General features: G+C 44.4%; 1 protein-coding gene across 2 annotated transcripts in view; it reads left to right on the top strand.

The window, feature by feature from the left end:
• VGLL4 (vestigial like family member 4) overlaps positions 1-19,146 on the top strand; it is a 73,189-nt gene that overhangs the window by 24,688 nt on the left and 29,355 nt on the right. Inside the window, exon 1 of one of the 2 annotated variants that reach the window (XM_082288621.1) lies at positions 5,385-5,806. The exons of the other annotated variant lie outside the window; for it this stretch is intronic. Coding sequence (XP_082144747.1) covers positions 5,725-5,806 — 82 coding nt within the window. The 5' untranslated portion in view covers positions 5,385-5,724. Of the gene's footprint in view, positions 1-5,384; positions 5,807-19,146 lie in introns of those variants that run through there. 2 annotated transcript variants of the gene reach the window in all.

Here is a 19,146-nt window from a genome sequence, read left to right on the forward strand (position 1 = left end):
CTCTTTGTAGTTCAAGTTGAATTATGTTTGTGATTATCATCAACCCTTCAAAAATTTAAATTAGTATGCAAATAACAGAAAAGCTTATCAAGTTTTTAATTAGCACGTAACAACTTTTCCACCCAGATAAACTAGATTGATCTGTTGTGTGTGCTTTAGCTGCATTTTTGAAGTGTTCTCAGCCCAGCCTAAGAAAACAAAAAGAGAAAAACTACTGCAAATTGTGAGCTGCAAGATACCATTGGGAAATGGAAAACATTCTTGATAAATCAGAGGCTTCACACAGCACCTCTGTGAATATTTTATATATTCACTCAAACTTAAATGTGGTTGTTGCCAAAAAACCCCTACAAGCCCCAATGGGATCTCAGGGAAGCTCTGTCTGTGCCCTGCCTTGGATCCTGCCTTTCCTGGCCCCAACTCCCACCTGAAAAGGGCTGTGGAAGGACAGCGGGTGTGTTTAGTTTGGGGTGGGAGACAAATAGTTCTTGCTGATGAGGGCAGGTTTTGATTCACCAAAAGCTTTTTGGGTTGATAAATACCTTGGAGTTTTCTGATCTGGTGTGAAATAGCTGGTCCTAAACTGCTAAATATTTACAAACAAGTGATCTGAAATTTTTATTTACCATCACAGTGATGTTTAAAACCTCTGTGTCTTTGAGAAAGTGAGTAGTACAGCATAAGAGCTGCAGTACAGAATAAGAACTGTGCTACAGCAAGGCATTTTTTAAAAATAAAAAAAAAAATTTAAAAATCCATCTGCCAGTCCAGACACGTCATTACCATCTATTCCTGGGCCCTACAAGTGCTTGCAGCTCTAGATATTTTCAGGCATCACCATGTTTTTGGTTTCCCTGGCGTTTTGTTCAGTGGGAACTGAAGCCAGGCTCTCTGGTGGCCTGGTCCTGCTGGGAATTCCTAAGTTTGCTGGCAGTGTGTGACACACACACACACTCATAAACAGATTTCCTCACTTAGACCATGCTGTGTTTGGGTTTTTTAAGCAGCACTGCCTAAGTTTAGGGTATGACAAGAATGGTGGAATATACAAATTCTTTTGTTACAAGTCAATACTGGGTGTAAGCCTACTGTTTCAGTCTTGAGAAGCTCCAGTGATAATTTTGTGTTCTCTAATGTCTGGCACGTTGGTGAAACCTTTAACTGGGGGACAGGTAAAACAGGAAGGAAGGCACCAGCTTTAGCTCAGAGATGCTCTGCCTGGTGGGGCTTTCTTTAATTTTTTATTTATTTTAAGGGAACAGCTAGTTTGGTGTGATTAAAATCTATTTGCAATGCAACTTTATGACTTAAAAGAAAGAAAAGTGGAAGAATGCACATCAGGAAGAATGTGTGGTTTGATATCTTCTGTTCAGTGGTGCAGTTGTGAGTACTTAATGCTTTGTAAGAAGTGTGTAAAGTTATGTTTTGTGGTGTCTGACTCACTGAGGGAAGAGTTGTGTTTGCTGTCTGTGGATCTCAGAGGCTCAGCTGTGAGATTGCTGCTTGCAAGGAACTTGAAATGTCATTTTCCTTGTGGTACTTTTCTGGACTTGCTACATGCTCAGTCCATTTTAACTGTATTTCCTCATCACACCTGAATGGATTTCAAAGCAAACACCCCATCTCACTTCAAGGAGAATTCTTATTTTCCTTTTCTCCTGTGAAATCCATTCTAACAGAAATGTGAGAACTGGGGTGGTGAGAGCTGCAGTGTTGCAGTGGAGTGTGCAGAAAAAGAGAAGCCTTTTCCTTCAGGCACATCGCCACCTAGCAACCCTCAACTCCAATGTGCTCCTTTCCTAGGGAAAGAAAAAAGGCAAAACCTGTTTTTAAATGTTCTTGCTTTATTCCTCCACCTCCTCCTCGGTGTGCATTGAGGTTTCAGTAGGTGCCTGTCTGACCTGAGGAGCTGCAGCTGATAATTATCCACTCAAAAATGGAATGATACTGATGTGTGTGTATGATGTGTGGCCACACAGACATATCAGAGTGTCTCACCTCTAGAAAGCCTATTTTTTCCTCTCAGTTGCAGAACTGGTCGCTGTTTCAATAGTAGCTCTCTGTGATGATCTTCATGGGTGGAATTTCAGTTGTCTCCCATCTGTGGGGTTGATTCTTGGCCAGTGTTGCCCATTTTCCCCCTGGAAGATGATGTGGAGTGCACGCACCAAAGGCATTTTATTTTCTCAGGCTCTTCAGCACTGCCTGAGGCGGCAGCACGTGTGAGAGAGCAGAGGGACAAGAGGGTGGAGGAGGGCAGAGAAAAGGCAAAAAAAAAAGCAGCTCCCTGTATGTTTGTAATGTTCAAATGCTCTAAAACCCATATAAACTCTCACTGTCAAATCTGACATCATAGGCTTGATATATTGAGACTTTTTCCCCCTACAAAAATTCAGTTAAACAAATAATATCCAGTTGTAAGGATTTATTTTTATATTAAGTCCTGTTATTGACAGTGGTGATTGACCTGCTCTTTTTTGTTTTCCTTATTTTGCTTTTCGTGCCTCAGAACACTTCTGTGGTGAGACACTGTTGTGTGCAGACTGAATTTTTGCTGTCTGTGTTGAAGCGCAGCAGATCCCTGAGAGGCTGAGGTCTGTCCCCTGCTCTGTGGGATAATGAGACTGAAATCCCATGTAAATCCCACTGGAGCCCGCGGCTTTCCCGTTACCTCTAGAGGCTGCTGTTGTGTTAAAGTTCAGTGGGTTCACGGCGGATCCCAGATCTGGGATTCGCTGCCTGCCAGGAGGAGGGAGCGTGCAATCCTAGAGGAAGTACTCCAGACAGTGTGAGGCAGGGATACCACAGCACGGAACTGTGTCTGCAGCTATCGGGATGTAGAAGGAATTGATAAAAAATAGCCTTTTTTCTAACCCACCGATGATGCATCGATTATTGGTTTCAGTTCGGTGGAAGGACGCTCAGATGGATGAGCAGCAATCCGAATTGAGAATTTGCTGACAGGAAATAAGTACTTTACAGTGACCCTGTCACTATTTGAGGTCAATGCCTGCTGGATTTGGATTTGTTGAGCTGATACATTTTCTTCCAAAGACAGTTTTCCTAAGAATGGATCTTGGGTTTAAAATGTAATGTGAGATAGGTTTACATTGATAATTCCCCCCACTCTTTCAGTAGGCATTGCCTTGTTTTCAGCATAGATATTTTAATACAGAAGTTCAAAAAGCTCCCGGTGTTTGGTACCAGTTTATTATTATTTGTTGTGAAGCTTGCTCGTTATGCAACATTTGACAAGTCTGATCAGAGTGTGCACTGAAATGCTGAAAGCCATTCACTTAACAGGGATCATTATTGCCCAAAAACCTGCACACCAGTGACTGCTGGTCTAATAAAGGAGAATTAACTCCTTTATTAATGTCTGGACAGCACTGAGTAGTCAGTGGTTTGTGGACAACACCCAACCATGCTTCTCCAAACAGCTTGAAGAAATATGTAACTTTGAATATAGAGGAGAATTCAAATTGGACTTGGAATTGTAATGCCCATGTGCACCCCTGTCTAGTAGGGCACTGCTTTAAATCAGTTTAAATAGTGCTTTCTTTTCTTCCTCATCTCCTGCGCCTCCCACAAAAATTCAAGTATTTTAAAGTGAAAAGATTAAATACTTCTTGTCCTTCCCAAGCATCCAATAAATGTGTTGCATTCAGGTGAATTCAGGGATGCTCTCTATGTTAAAAACTGTACATATCAAAATATTGTCCCCAAAATTGGTGAGGAGCTTGCATTTCATGCTGAAGAAGCGTGCCTCTCTATTTTTTTTTAATGTTGTACGTGTGGATTTTTATTGCTGTTTATATCTTAGAGTGCTCAGACTTCTCTTGATGTCTTGAATAGACGGCTATTTTAATTTGATGGATTGGTGTAGAGTATCTCTGTGTATGCACAATATGCAAAACTTCTAGTGCCCTGCCTAAAAATCACCATATTCTACTCTTTATTAAAGGTATATCTATTTTTAGAAAATAGCATGGGCTGCTTTGGTCTGTGTGGTTGCAACTTTTGCAGAACAACTGCAACTTTTTATTGGATACCATTCAAGAAACGTGCTGTTACCTCAGCACTGTGTGTCTGAAGTGAGGAGAAACCTTTCTTATGTTCTAGGCAAACTTCTTTAGAATATTCAGTAGATACTAGCAGTAAATTTAAACCACCTGTTCTCACTGAAATATCCAGAGCATTCAAGCAGTAACTCCTACCTTCCCCTTCTCAAGCAGAGGGGAGAACTTCTCAGGGTGCAAATGAAAGCGTTTTAGTGGTTCTCTCCATCTGCCCTTGTGTGTACCATGAAGATTCTCTATTCCAGACAGGCAGGGATGAGCCGTGCTCCAAGCTGAAGAGGGCAGAGGGAAAATTAGGACTCCAATAGCTTTTTTAGTTTCTCTTGGAGCAAACTTCCCCGGGGTTTATTTCTCTTTTTATGTCAACCCCAGACTTGAGGTGCTGATCAGCCGCAGGAAATGCAAACCGGTGCCCATGAGGTTCGCGCATGCTGCCACCCTCCCAGATGTTCTGCCCTCCCAGATGAGTCGCACACATCTGTCTGAGCAGCCTTTGTGCTGCAGGTTGGGACTGCAGAAGGGCAGCCCACATCCTGGGATGAGAGAGTTGCAGCACCAGTCTCCATCATTTCTGTCACCTCAACTGGAGCTTTGGCAGCTGCTAAAGATCCAGAGCCCGGAACGTTTAACCACTAATAGCCCTTGAAAAATCCGATCTGCCTGTGCCCTGGTGGAATTGTAGCAATGTGCGCGATGCCTGTTTATATGCATGGGGAGAAACCTTTTTAAACTGTTTATATACAAACTATATACATGGGGAAATGGCCACTGGCTCACGCCTTTTATTTTAATTGTCTCTCTCATTCCTGTGATTCCATTTATCATTCCTGCGATGCCGTCCTGCCATTCCATGGCTGCTGCTCTGTCCTCTTGCTGTAGAACCGCACTACTTCTCGCTGTAAGGCACTGAGGCCGTGCTGGGGGGTGAAACAGGCGTTGGAGAGGCAGCATTAGTTTGAAACAGAGGATCAGCATCCGCCCTCCAAAGCTGCCGCCCGTGCCCGGGGGAGGCCCCTCAGCGCCGCGGCCGCCGCTTCCTCCCCTTCCAGCCGCCTCCTCCTCCCGCTGCTGCCGGGCGGTGTTTCCTGTGCGAGCGGCTCTGACGCGGCCGTGCCTCTCCTCCTCCCCTCCTCTCCTCCCTCCCTCTCTGCCGCCCCCCGCTCCGCTCGGGCCGCTCGGGAGCACAAAGCACCCCGGGCACGGCAGCGCCTGCGCGGGGCGGGCCGGGCTCTCGGCGGAGCGGGCTCGGGGCCCGCGGGCAGTGCCGGCCACTGCCGCTGTCAGCGCCGGCGCTCGCAGCGGGCTGCGCCCGCGGACCTGCCCTCCTCCCTGCCTGCCCTGCCCTGCCCCGCCGCCTCTGCTTTGCTTTGACACTCTCATTTTTAATTATTATTTTTTAATTTTTTTTTTTTTTTAACTGGGAAGAACTCCGCACGGCTCCCCCCTCCCCCGGCCCCCCCCTCCGCTGCGCAGCGCGTTCCCCTCGGCGGGCTGGCAGCGGAGCGAGAGCGCTCGGAGCCCGCTCCCCCTTCCCGACCCGCTCCAGGCTGGGCCTCTGCTGGAGTTTGGAAGCCGGGAGAGCTTCGGCACCGTCTGCCCGGCCGCCTCCCCCTCCCGGAGCCGCTCCTCTCCGCCAGCCCGATAAATGCTGTTTATGAGGATGGACCTGTTGAACTACCAGTACTTGGACAAGATGAACAACAATATCGGCATCCTGTGCTACGAAGGTAATGGTGCCTCGCCACGGGAAATCAGTGGTGCCCTCGCACGGGGAGGGATGGATGGATCCCTTCGTCGAGCGCTGCTCGCTGTTGTTTGTCAGCGGGGATGTTTTCGGAGATCGCCGGTGCGGGACGCCCCGCGGGCTGTTGTCAGAGCTTTGTTTCAGGGCAGGGATTTCTTTCTTTCCATTTGAGTTTTTTTTTTTTTTTCCTGTTCATTTATTTATTTTTATATATATATATATATATATTTTTTTTTTTTTTTTTTTTTTTCCACAAGCCGCGTTTTCAGCGCCAGCTTTACTTTCCCTCGCCGGCCGCATTGCCGGGACTAAAGGCCGGGCTGGCGGGCGGGGGTTTGTCCGTCTCTCCCACCGCCGCGGGGCCGGCTCGCGGCCGGACACGTGTGGGCCGGGGCCGAGTGTCCGGCGTGTCCAGCGCGTCCCCCGTGTCCGGCGTGTCCCCGCGGGGCCGTGGCCATTGTTCGGCCCCCGGAGCCGCCTCCCCCAGCGCCGCCCCGGCCTGGCCCCGCCGGGCTTACACAAGGCCCGCGCTGCTGGAGCGCGGCTCCCGGTGCCCGGCGGGGCCGGCCCGCGCTCCTCGCCCGCTGCCGGCGCTCTCGGCCCTGCTGGGAAGGCGCCTGAGGTAACAGGGCTAAATCAGTTTCTTAATCTTTGCGGAGTTTTCTCTACGTGCGGCTCGGAGAAGTGGTTATGGCTTGGCTCTGCCTGCAGAGAAAGGCACCGCTGAGCTAATTCGGCTTGGCAGCGGGGCTGGTTTTGCTGTAGCCACACACAAGCGCGGCGAAAAGCGCTTTTTTTTTTTTTTTTTTTTCTGATTCAGCAGGAACGTTTTCCATGTTCGTTTGGAAAATGAACTTGCTGGAGTTGTCAGGAAAGAAACAATGCGGAGCAGGCACAGGCCAAGGAGATTTCTGTTCACACTGCTCAGAAAAAGGCCAGGCCAGAACACAGGCAGCTGAATCTCACTTTGGAAATTACAGTCTTTTTCTGTCCCTTAAACCAGCACGGTTTCTTCCCTTCAGGAAGTGGAGGGGCTCCCTGTTGTACTGTTAATATCTTTGTTTCTCCTTTTATTCCTTCTTTTTCTTTCCTGCACAAATATGTATATATTCATTTGAATAAAGCTCTTTTACAGAAGATTGAGCTGAATAATACAGAGCTGGGGTTCAATGGTCCCAACTTCTTTCTTATCCCATACTTTCTTTGTTAGAGCAAGAAAACTAGTTAAAAAAAAAAAAAAAGGAAAAGGAAAAACAACCTTCAGGATCCTTTAACTTTCTAATTTCAGGACCATTTAAATTTTTCACTGCTTGCTCCCTGCAGTAATTAGTGTTTTCTTTGGAAGCAATTGATAACTTCTGGTGAAGACCATGGAATTTTATGCAAAGCTTTATTTACATAATACGTCTTTCTGAGTGTTTTGTTGACTAAGTTTTGTTGATCTGTAGTTTTGGCTCATTAGTTCAATTAATTGTAATTATGCTTAACATTTATGGAAGATTCTTTCCAGCCCCCTTTTTTTCCCCACCCTCTTCTCCAGTAATTGTTATTTAACTAGATCTTAGCTTTAATGGTTCAAAAGCAAAAGAACAGCTAAAGGAATACACTCTACTGGAGCAGTTTTTGTTTAGGTTAGACATCTGTTGCTATTTTCCTTATTCTGGAAGTTAACATTTTTAACACTAAAATAAACACACACAAAATCAAGAAAAGAAAAGCAAAACTTCAGTGGTGTTTATAGCGAGGTGTTTATATCCCAATGGTTTAAAAAGTATAAACACTGGCAACATCTGCTCTGAACTCAAAGGGTGTTTTAGAGATGCCTACAGATCTTCCAGGCCTCTGCCATGGTATTTATTTTATAAGTGAGTTGTGTCAGCAGCGATGGATCTTGTCTTTCCAGGAACACTGTTGCAGCAGTTACTATATTGACAACAAAATGCCCTTTCAAACTCAATTAATTAGGATTTACTGAAGGCCACACTTGAACTACTTATAAATTGATGCCTTCCTGAAAAGTACTTTTGAAGATATAGGATAAGATACAAATACATTATGTGATGGGAAAACAGGTTTGAAATTTCAGAGGAAAGAAGGATGGGCCTGTAGGCCACAGGAAATAGATGTGTTCCTTATTTCTTTAGATTCCCTCTTGAAACATTTGGTTTTGTTTTTTGAGATGGTGGGTATGCTGGTGAGATGGGACAGTAGTGTTTTATGAAGTTTACTGGTGGTTTTACTCTTTCACCTCTGGCACTGCAACTATTGGATTTGCAGCTGCAGCCTGTGCACGAGAGATGTGTTGGTACCTTAGCAATAAATAGGGAAAGTTCCTCCACCGTGTGCCTTTGGCAACCCTTTAGTTCAACATGGAGCAGAGCAGTGTAATTTGCATCCCGAGAGGAGTCCTGCTTTTTCTTGCCCAGCAAGAGTCACAGATAGCAATTTGTTATCTGTGAGCTGCAGGCTGCTGAGTTAATGCCAGCCCTGGAGAGCCTTCCCTGGCTGGGAGGGGCTGGAACCTCCCAAGAACCTCACCTCCTGCTGTTCCTAAATCGTGCCATTCATGATCAAGCTCCAGCCATGGAGTTTCCAGCACAGAAACAGTGTCCAGGTGCTGTTGGGGTCATTAAACACGTTTCTGATTTTGCCTTCCTCTCTGGGGGAAGAGGAAAAATGGTGATAACATAGATGGGATCTGCCTTGTGGGCAGCAAGGTGTCTGCTGGGGCTGGGCTGGGAGTGGGAGATCTGGAAGTTCTCCCCATTAACTGTTCAGAAGGGAGGCTGTGCTGCAGATTCAGCTCTGCAGGTGGAACCTGACCTGAGGTTGGCTGTTTTCTCAACCATGGGATGATTTCTTTTATTTTTTTGTTGTGAGGTTGGTAAAACACTGGCACAGGCTCTCCAGAATGGCTGTGGAGTCTCCACCTTTGGAGATACTCAAATCCCACCTGGAGCCCTGAGCATCCCAGCCTGGCTGAGACTGGTTTTGAGCAGGAGGTTTCTAGGTGATCTCTAGAGGTCCCTTTTGGCCTCTTGGAAATTTCTGCACACTCATGTAATTAAAACAGCCAGGAAAAGGATTGTAACCAGGGATGAGGGGGAAGAGTTTCTGAGAGGGGGTCCATAACTCTGAAGCCCAGGATAAAGCCATTTCCTTTCCTAAAGGTTGTTTGTTTTACACTGATAATTTGTATCCTTTTGAGAGTTTTCTTAATCTTATTACTAGTTTTGAGCCCCATGATGTCCCATGATAATCTCAAATCCACCTGATGCTTTTGGAGGAATATCTGAATTTCAATGAGTTGGTGTTTTTTTTGACAAGTTGCGTAAAGAAGATGTTTGAGTTTTGTCTCCCTCCCCAGTGAAAGAAAATTTTTAAATCATTCAAATGGGATTGTTTAATCCTCACCAATGGAAAATGAGTTATATTAGTGATGATTGACCATTTCAAGCAATATATTGTAAAATATTTGGTGCAATAGGAAAGAAAAGAAGAAATAATTGGAGAATCGTTGCCTTGACATCTGGATGCTTATCTTTATGTGAATACATCTGATATTCTTCTACTCAACATTGCTGCCAGTGATCAACAACAGCCAGTTTAATGAGGAGTGCTTTCATATCATTGTTTTCTTCCTAATGAGCTCAGGGACATCAGAAAGCTCCTGGGAGCCCTCGCTGAGGTGCAGAGGCCAGGGAGCAGCACCATTCTGAGGCAGGCTGGCATTCCCAGTGCTTCCTATCAAATGACAGGCACTTGATCCGGGCAGGTATTCAGGGCTGGAACAGCTGCATCTTGTTTTGTGGTGGAAACTCATTTAACTCCAGCTCGATATTCTTTCTCAGCCCGGTGTGTGAGGTAATGGAGTGCTCAGAGTTAAACAAAACAGAGCACAGGTGATCCTGCTCTTTGACTCCAGGGCTGTCCAGCGAGTTTTGGCTCCTGGTTTCCCACGGAATATGCATGAGGAGGTGCAGTCTCCAGGCAGATTTGTTTCATTCTGTTGTTTATCCGAGGGAGTGTACAGATGGTGGTGTGTTTGAAGGCAGATTTCTGCCTTCCTTCCTCTCTCTCCCAGTTTCAGATGCTCTGGGTTATTGCTGCATTCTCAGGGCTGGAACTGCTGTGCTGGGAGAGGCATAAAGAAATGCAATAAGATGCTAAGAAATCCCCCAGGCGTGTTATGAGACTTGGAGCACTCAAAATAGTTATGCAGAGTTCTCTGGACAGTCTAGAAGACTGGGATTTCTGGGTTTTGGTTTGTTTTTTTTTTTTTTAATGAAGAAAATTGGATCCAGACTTCCAGAAAAACACCCCTTTTTGGTTTCAGGACAGCTTTCATTAGTTAGTGGCATATTACATAATTATTTCACTGACTTCCTGTAATGCTGAAGCGTTCCTTGGCTTGCAGAGCTGAGTGTCCTCTCAGGGCACTGCAAGGCATCCTGAATATGTGTCTGTCTTTCCCAAAAGGCCACTTCAGATGTTTGCTATCAGAGGCACAGATTCTGCTAACTTCATTTGCTTTTTAATGAAATGCAACGTGTTTTCTTAAGTTCTAAAGAAGAGTTTCCATCAGCTCTCTCTGCTGACCTTGCATTTTTCTCTGCGTTTGTAACATCAGTTTCTCCTATTAACTCCAAAGTTTGGGTTAGTTTCTAAATATATAAAATGGCTTTAGCACTGTTCTTCTGCTAAGAATGGGATAAGAATCTCCTTCACAGCGAATTAAGTGCTCTTATTTGTAATGCAGTGTAAAATTTCCGTTCAAAGCCGTGTAAATTAAGATGCACCTACAGAATGTTCCCCATTTATAGAGCATTCTGTGGGTTTTGCTTTTTCAATCTCTTTCATCTTGAGGAAAAAACAAAGAGCCCCAGCTTCACAGTTGGGCTTTTCTTACTCATTTCCTCCTAGCATGAAGTTGGGAATATCCTCTTCAGTACTGACATCAAAATTCAGTTTATTTTCCTCGTTCATCAAAGGCAGGATAGATTTAGGTCATACTTAACCTTTTTTTTTTTTTCCCCTGGAGTTCTGTTGTTCTCGCCCTGGATGCTAGTTCAGCATTTGTACTGAGAACTCAAACAAGGAAATTAAAACCCCAAATATAATAGAGTGTTATCCCACAGCTTTCAGTAGATAAGATAAGCAGCATATTTTTTTCCTGAGATAAAAGGTAGTGAGGTTTGTAGCAGTAAGTTGAATTCTGTGTTAATGAGCAATTTGCTTAAAGGCTGTAACTTGTTACTCACAAGTCAAATTTGTTACAGTGCCAGGTCTCTTTGGATATAAATCCAGGGATTTTAGGAGACATTGAAAAAGCTTAAATTGCTCCAGAGTTTGAACAATGCACTGTATTGTATGGAGAGCTGTTAGAGAAAAAATAAAGCTTAAACAACAGTCTTCATTGTGTGGCATCTAAAATTATGAATGAAAAAGTTCATCCATATGTATTGGCTTTGCCTTTTTTAAATATCTGCTTTGCATGAAAATAGTTGTCTATTAATTTCTTCTTGAGGTTTAATACAGATGGGCCTTTATATTTGATTTTGGCTGAATAGACTACAGAGTTTGAACATGCTGCATGCAGACAGAGTGCCAAGCAATTTAGCAAAGTTGTTTACACTAACAATAATCCAGCAGGACAGAGCCTATAATTTCTCACTGATAATAGTGTGAGGTAGTGGTGAACACAAGTTCCTGGAGGAGTGTTTACAAAAATGGCTTTATACTTCCTCAGTGTTGAAGAACCGTGAGGGGTTTGGGGTTGAATTCCTTCTTTAAAGCCAGCCAGCTTTTCCTGCAGCCTGTATCATCTCCCTGGAAATTGCTCCCCAGATCAGCACGGATAGCTGCACACACAGGGGCATTGTTTGTCCCTGCCTTTGGGGAGAACTGTGGGATGACACTGGGGGACAGGAACAGACTCCCTCTGGATTTGCTGGAGGCAGATTTCCCCTGGTGCTTCATCTCACAGCTTTTTTAGGAGTTCTCACTCCTGTCCTACAAGTGGGCTCAGCGGTGTGTGGAGCTTGGGGAGCACTGGTGTGTGTCCTGGGAGGGATGGGGGGAGATGGATCCTTCAGGGCACTGAACAGGCAGTTGAGCTCTTAATTAGGGTTATCTCTGTCCACTTGTAAACCTCATGTCACAGATGGATGGAGCTGGAAGAGGTTTGGTCTTAATAGCAGGAGTAGTCTGGCACTGGTTGTAGGGTAAGGCGAGCTTGGGGGACTTTAGTTCTCAGAATCACAGAATATCCTGAGCTGGAAGGGACTCACAAGGACCATCAGTCCAGCTCCTGGCCCTGTACAGACACCCCAACAATCCCACCCTGGGCATCCCTGGGAGCTCTGGCAGCCTCGGGGCCGTGCCCATTCCCTGGGGAGCCTGGGCAGTGCCCAGCAGCCTCTGGGGGAAGAGCCTTTCCCTGATCTCCAGCCCAAACCTCCCCTGATGCAGCTTCAGGCCTTTTCCTTAGAAAAGGTCATTCCTTGTTAAGAAACATCTCAGTGCAGCTTCTTGTGCAACCTTGGTGCAGTTGAGGTACCCGGCACCACCACAGCATTGGCTCCAGCCAAAGAAAAAGTCACCCAGAAACCTCGGTGAGGTGATGGGATTGCATCAAAGATCTTCAGAGATCTAGTTTTAATAGGAGTGGCAGTCCTTAAATCTCAGAAATATGGGTGGTGGGGACAAAAGTGTGAAACTGAGGTTAGAGTCGTTCCTTATCTAAGTTTCACGGCACTGGTTGATATCAGGTTTTTTTTAAACAAGACTTTAGAATGTTTCCTTTCCTAAATTTCATGGCACTGTTTGGTATCAGATTTTTTTTTTTAAGTAACACTTCTTTTTTCCTTTCCTTTTAAACTTTGTTGTTGCTTTGTTAAAAGCAAGAACTTGTCAGACATAGTAGCACTTGGTGCACTCCAGCTTTTCCCCCCGAAAATGTTACGTGATGCTTTGTGCCTTGTTTTGGTTTTGGAGGAAAAGCTCATCCACAATGTGGTGTTCATGGATGGAGGCAGGTAATATTCGGGATAAAGTGGAATGTTTGCAGCCTTTGTGGCACACGGGGGGAAAGGGAAGTTGCCTTCAGCAGGCTGGTGCCAGCTCAGTTCCCTCACAAACCCCGTGGCTCCTGTTCTTTCCTAATTCCCGTTGTTACCAGAGTCTCTGATTATTTAAAGACATGTTCCTTTTCACTCCTCGTCAGTTTGGAGTGTTCCCTGTCAGCTGTGAGAACCAGGCATTGTAGTGTATAACTTTCCTCCTATTCTTCCAAACGTTGCTAGCAGGTTCCAGGAAATATATTTGCTCTCCCAGGAAAAGTTTGGAACCAGTTGTGTTTAAAAAGCAGTAGTTTTTCCTGGAAACCCATTTGACAGGGCAGCCATGGAAACCTCCCAGCACTGCACTTTCCTGCTTTGTGAGGCTTAATATTTATTTCTCAGCATGCAGAAATAGGTTTTTTTTTTTGCTTTTAAATATGGGTTGTAGTTAGATGTGAGAGAGATTTAGTAAATAATCCTACTTCTCTTTTTTTTGCCCAGGGTAGGAATGGCACTGCTGTATGGGAATATAAGCCAATTTGGAACATTTTTTATATTTTGTTTTAACTCAAAACCCCAGACCAGCAGATTGGCAATAGCTTTTGTACAACCTACAAAGTGCCCAGACATCTTTTGCATGAGAAGAGTGAAACCCAAAGCTGCCAAATGGATCTTTTTGAGTAGCTGCTGTTCTTTTGGGAATGAGTGGGGATTTACTTCTTTTACAAATGATATCAACACGCTGTGGTTGCACTTTAGAGATGGTTTTGAGACTTCCAATTAATGTTATTTAATTGCTAATGTTCAGTAGGTCTCACTTCTGAAAGTAAATTAAGATATTTGTGACAATAGCAGGTTTGGACACTTTCAGAGCAGAAGGTTATGGTTTCTTGGCTCCAGATTACAACATTGGGGCTGTTTGCTCTGTGATACTCTGCTAATTGTAATTAAATGGCCCTATAACGAAAATTAATGTTGTCCAGGCAAAAGGAAACTATTTCTATGAATCTAAATGATCTAGGAAGATCAGTAAATGCCGCACAAGAGCTAGCCAAGAAAAATAGGACTGTTTAGTTGTTGTGTTTATATTCTTTGGAAAGCAACGTCTTGTAAAGCAGCTCGACAAAAAGTGCTCTTACCATACAGAAAAAGAAGTTGACACAACTGTGGCACCTCCTTTGTGGAGCTTTTATCCAGAACACATGAAATGAAGATGGGGTGAGGGAAGTGCTGTATGATTCATATAGGACAAGTTTGAACTCAGCCAGTTCCTTGGATTTAGTAGAAATATTTATGGCATTGAAGGGGATTTTTTTTTTTTTTTTTTTTTAATATTCTTCCTCCTGCTCTGGATCTTTTTTAGATGTCCTCCCCAGACATCTGGTGTGCATTGGTGCTTGTTTAACCCCCACCCTGCAGTTTCCCTGCTGGGGCATCTCAGAGCTCTTGCAGCCCCTCTGTGGTTGGCGTGAATTAAATCTTCTTGGGGGAATGCTGATGTGCACACTTTTCCTGCTGCACACTCCAAACCCAGGCTGCAGCTCCAGAGGTGAGCACTCTGCTCTTGTCCCTCTCTAGGCATCACACTGAGCTATTTGCCAAGGGTGGCAAAAATAGGGCATTCCAGCATTTTGCAAGGATGTTTACAGAGCCTTGGCTGGGTTCTGTATCTTTGAAAATGCTTCTCTCTGTGATGTTACATAATCTGTGTATTTAACTCAGCTCATCACAAAAAAAAAAAATAAAAATTAAGTTATCTTTCTTTAAAAAACCCTCAGAAGTCCAAGTATCTAAGATTTTTACTGCTTTGAGGTACATTATACTTGCCTTAACAGCTAAGTTCTGAGTTTTTCTTTGCAGTACAGTAAATTGAACACTACCCCATTTGAGTTCAAGTGTTTCTCAATTGGTGCATTTAGAAACAAGTATGACAACAAACACTGTAATACTCACATTTGCATATATTTTGAATCCTCTTTGCAGAATCCTTGCTCTCACAGAAGCTCAGTTAATTCAACTTTTAGCCACTCCTGTGAAATAAACAGTGAAAGTTATCCTTATTTACAGTGGGGAATTAAGAGCTGTAAGTGGTTGAATTCACAGAAATCTGGAATAAAGCTGACAGCAGCATTTCAAGTGCCTCAGTTGGAATATTTTGCCATAGCTGCTAAACCTTATGGTGACCTCTTACTAAAGAAAATGACTTTTACCTGTTTGAGATGTGCAAATAAAATATGCAATTAATCAGCGAAGCAGACCAAACAATGAGACTTGGACTGCTGCTGTATGGACTTGATCCTTGCTTTGTGCTCAGCAGTCATGGAGGGGAAAGAGGAGCTTTTGGACCAAAATATTGTGACTTTGGCCCCTTTGTAGTGGACCCCACCCAAACTGAGGTGATGGAATCTCCTTCAGTGGATGCAGTTGAGTTCATTTAGCTGATGAAAGGAATGAGCCCTTACAGACAATGCTGGGAAGAATTTGAAGCTCCCCTGTCTGAGCCACAGGACCTCCCCAGGTCTGTTCCTTTAGATCAGAGCCTGTTGAGTTGTAGAAAAGGAATGTGCCCAGGATGCTGGCAGTTAATTTTTATATTCTCTTTGGAGGATGAGTTGGGATCAGAGACTTAATGAAACAGCAGTCCAGCTGTGCTCGTGCAGTGCAAGCCAGGCTGAGCCCATTTATGACCTCAAGCAGTGCTTCCAAACCTTTTAATTAATAATGCAGTGTCTCACTGCCCCCAGCACTGCTGTTTGGTTCCATTGAAGGCTTCACAGTTAATACAGCCCCTGCTTAATTATGGGGTGGCACATCTTTAATGTGTGATAAGGGGGTAGAGATGTGCAGAAACGTTTTTCAAGTGAGAGAGGGGAGGATTTAACAGGTATTTCACTGGGGAATGGTATCACAGTAATGCAGTGAGAGGTTTGGCTCCTGTGGGGATAGGGTGATGTGAGTGGTGAGTCACAAATACACAGCTGACATCTTTTTGTTACCTCTGTTTTACCAACCCATCTGCACTTCCCTGTCTTTTCTGGGTTCTGTCAGGAGTGAGTTGCTTCTCTTTCTCTGAAATACATCAAGAAGGAGCCTGGAGTTGTTGTCAAAAGGGAGATTTGGCTAAGGACTGGTAGGTATAGGGCAGGAAGACACAGCCCTAATGACAGGTCTTTGAGCTGCAGAGTGTAACTTTGGCACTGCTCACCCCTTCCAACCCCATGGCTGTCAAGATAACCTCAAAAATAAGAACCTCTGCTTGTTCTTGCTTTTCCAAGAGTTCTGGAAAACCTGTCCTCAGTGCCCAGAAAACTGTGAGAAAGGCTGCTCAGCAGCATGTAATTTCTTGGTAGCAAACACAATCCCTCCCTCTATCTGCCCTGCCCTAGCTTCCCCTTGGAGAGAACACTGATTTGGAGTGACCCTGCAGCTTGGCCCCACAAACCACCCTCCTGCTTATGAAATAAACAGCCGTGCTCTGAGCTGGACAGTGATGCCATCCATCCCCTGGCACCACGGGACTGGCTCCCTTTTATCCCTGGGACAGCCTCCAGCAATCCCAGCGCTGCTGCTGGGCTGGGTGAGGGTGTTTGAATTCACATCCACCACCTTCAGTCCTGCTGGGCAGGAATGAATTTTCTGCTACCAGCTTTTTCACAGCTGAATCTTCTAGTGCAGCAACAGTTTTCAAGCTTTTGTGCTCTCTGGTTCCCTAAATTTTTTCTGTACATCTCTTCATAGCCATTTTTTTTTTTCCCCAGTAAATTTAATGTAGTTGTGTGTCATGAACCCAAGATTAAAAATGCTATGTCAGAGGCACAGAATTAACATTTTTTTCTTAGTGGTGGTGTGTGCCTGTTTGTTTTGGAAGACAGTCCTGACAGGAACAAGGGTGATATTTTAGATTTTATGTTTCTTATACCAGCACCCATAACCCTGGAGAAGTTATATGGAATCCTTTCCTCTGTATCTCATGAGCTGCTCTGTTCTCTGCACTCCTCTAGAAGCCTTTGCAAGTTCTTGGTTATTAAAACGCTGCATGAGAGCAGCATCTGAGCGAGTGTTGAGGTGTGTCTCAGAATAACACAAATCCAGAGGGCTGAAGGATCTTTATTATCCACCCTGCAGGGCTTGTGCTGAGCTCAATTTGCTCTATTTTACCGTCTGAGGCAGAGGCTGGGCCCTCTCTCAGCCTCAGCAAAGCCCTGCACATGAGGAACTGGCACGTCCTGCTCATTTTCCATGGCCAGAGCATGGTCAAAAGATGATCTTGTTTCCCTCTGAATGGCTGCTGTGGTTTGCTGAGGATTCCCAGTGCTCGAGTGCCCTGCACAGTTGTCACTGCTCCCTCGCTTCCCTCTGCAGAAGGGATTTTGGAGCCCGTTCTGAAGGACAAAGGGATTTTGTTCTCCACAATGGATTCTTTGTGGGAGATGGGTTGGAATTGTTCTGCTGCTCAGTGGATTAAAATCTTGGCTGTTCTGTCCAGCGTGGCCGAAGGGGCTCCGTGTCCCTCACACGGGAGCCTGCGAGGCTGCCATCAGGTAGCAAAACCAAATGGAAATCCAACGTTCTCCTGAGTTCATGGGGCCAAATGTGATTTTTTTTTTCTCATTTCACTGTGGTTTAGGAAGAGAATTTGGTCACTTGGATGCAGCTCCCAGGGATCCCCTCAGGGAGTGGGCACTGAGGACTTGGAGCCAGCAGAGTGACCCTGCATTATTCCAGATGCATCCCAAAGGCAGCACCCACCTGTGCATGTCTTTTGCTAACATTTTAAATACATCTGCTTTTCTGTTCGTATTTTAAAGCATTTCTATCCTCTCTTGAGGGCCATTTTACCTTCCAGGTAGGGAATATGGGGAAAAATAAAATGGGACTAAAAGAAACATTGCTGGAAAAGCGCAATATCAGATTTCACAGCTCTTTTAGAAAGCTCATTTTCTTGGTGTTCCAAATTTTTCCACATGTAGCAAAGGAGAATAATGTGAGAAAAGGTGTTCAGAGCATGTTTATTTTAAACTGTAATAAAAGCTTGTAGTATTGCTAAGAATAGGCTCCAGTTGAAGTAAGTGGAATATTCTTTTTACCTTTCTGTTGCACCTTTTGCTTCAAATCCTTACGAAGCAAAGAGTGCATGATTTATTGGATTTACTTTTACTATGACCCCATTGCAAGTGAACATCTCAGAATTAATGTTTGGAGCATGGTTGCTGTAGAGCATCCTGACTGTGTTCATATCCACAAGGGACACTGAATACCCAGAATTTGTGTTACAGGATCATATCCATGGAATATCAGCCATCAGAGCAGAGGGGGGTGTTTTAAACCTGAGTATCCACTAATAGAAATAATATCAAAAAAACAAACAAACAGAGGGAGGGTAGTAAATATTTTCTCTTTAGGGGGAATTATTCAAATCTGAGCTTTCACAAATTGAATCTGTCTCTCTTTGCCATCCCATGAAAATACTGCTCTAAGGTAGGATTTAGTGCACTAAATACTGCCTTAGCCCCCAATCTAAGAATTCTTTCTGTTGTGACCTTGCTGTGACTTTGATTTACTTTTGAAATAGATGGCAGGTCTGGCTTTGATTGTTTCAGCTAAAAGACAGGCTGGTCTTTGATCAGTTTAGCTTTGTCATCTTTTATATAACAAAGTCATTTAAGACTCTCAGACTGGGTGACAAAAAAAAGAGCACCTAGCTCTGAAACCACCTTTGGTCTGGGAAACAACATCTTCAGCATGTTGCCTTAATTATATTTCATTCACTAAATTTTTTTTATTGATAATGTTTTTACATTTTCAATAATAATCACATTATCACATGTGTCTTTTGGTGCCCAGTAGAGAGGAGTGTCCTGTTTGCTAAGCATAAAAGAGTATGGAATTTACTGTTTTCTGCAGGAAATGTAGCTGATTCTTCTCCCTTTGTCTTCCTTTCTCCCCTCCTGTGTTTGGGATGCCCAAACTGCTGCCCTTGGCTGAACTCGGTAGCTGGGCTTAGCCCAGAGCTTGGTTCTTCTCTGAGCCAACACAAAATGATAATTGTGCTAATTTTTAGTCCCTCTTAGCTGACTTGAGATGGTTGATGCAGGTTTTTCCTGGGAGAACTGGCACAAAGGCTCAAAGGAGTGCTCCTAGGGAGCAACCCTGCTCCTTGAGCACAAACTCATCCTGTGTCTGGAACACGGAGAAATCCTTTTCTGACATTGGTGTTAACAAGTATTGTAAACAACCCTGGTGTTATTTATCTGGAGATCAG

The sequence above is a fragment of the Coloeus monedula genome (genome assembly GCF_965178545.1).
Source record: "Coloeus monedula genome assembly, chromosome: 11".
NCBI classification, from domain to species: domain Eukaryota; kingdom Metazoa; phylum Chordata; class Aves; order Passeriformes; family Corvidae; genus Coloeus; species Coloeus monedula.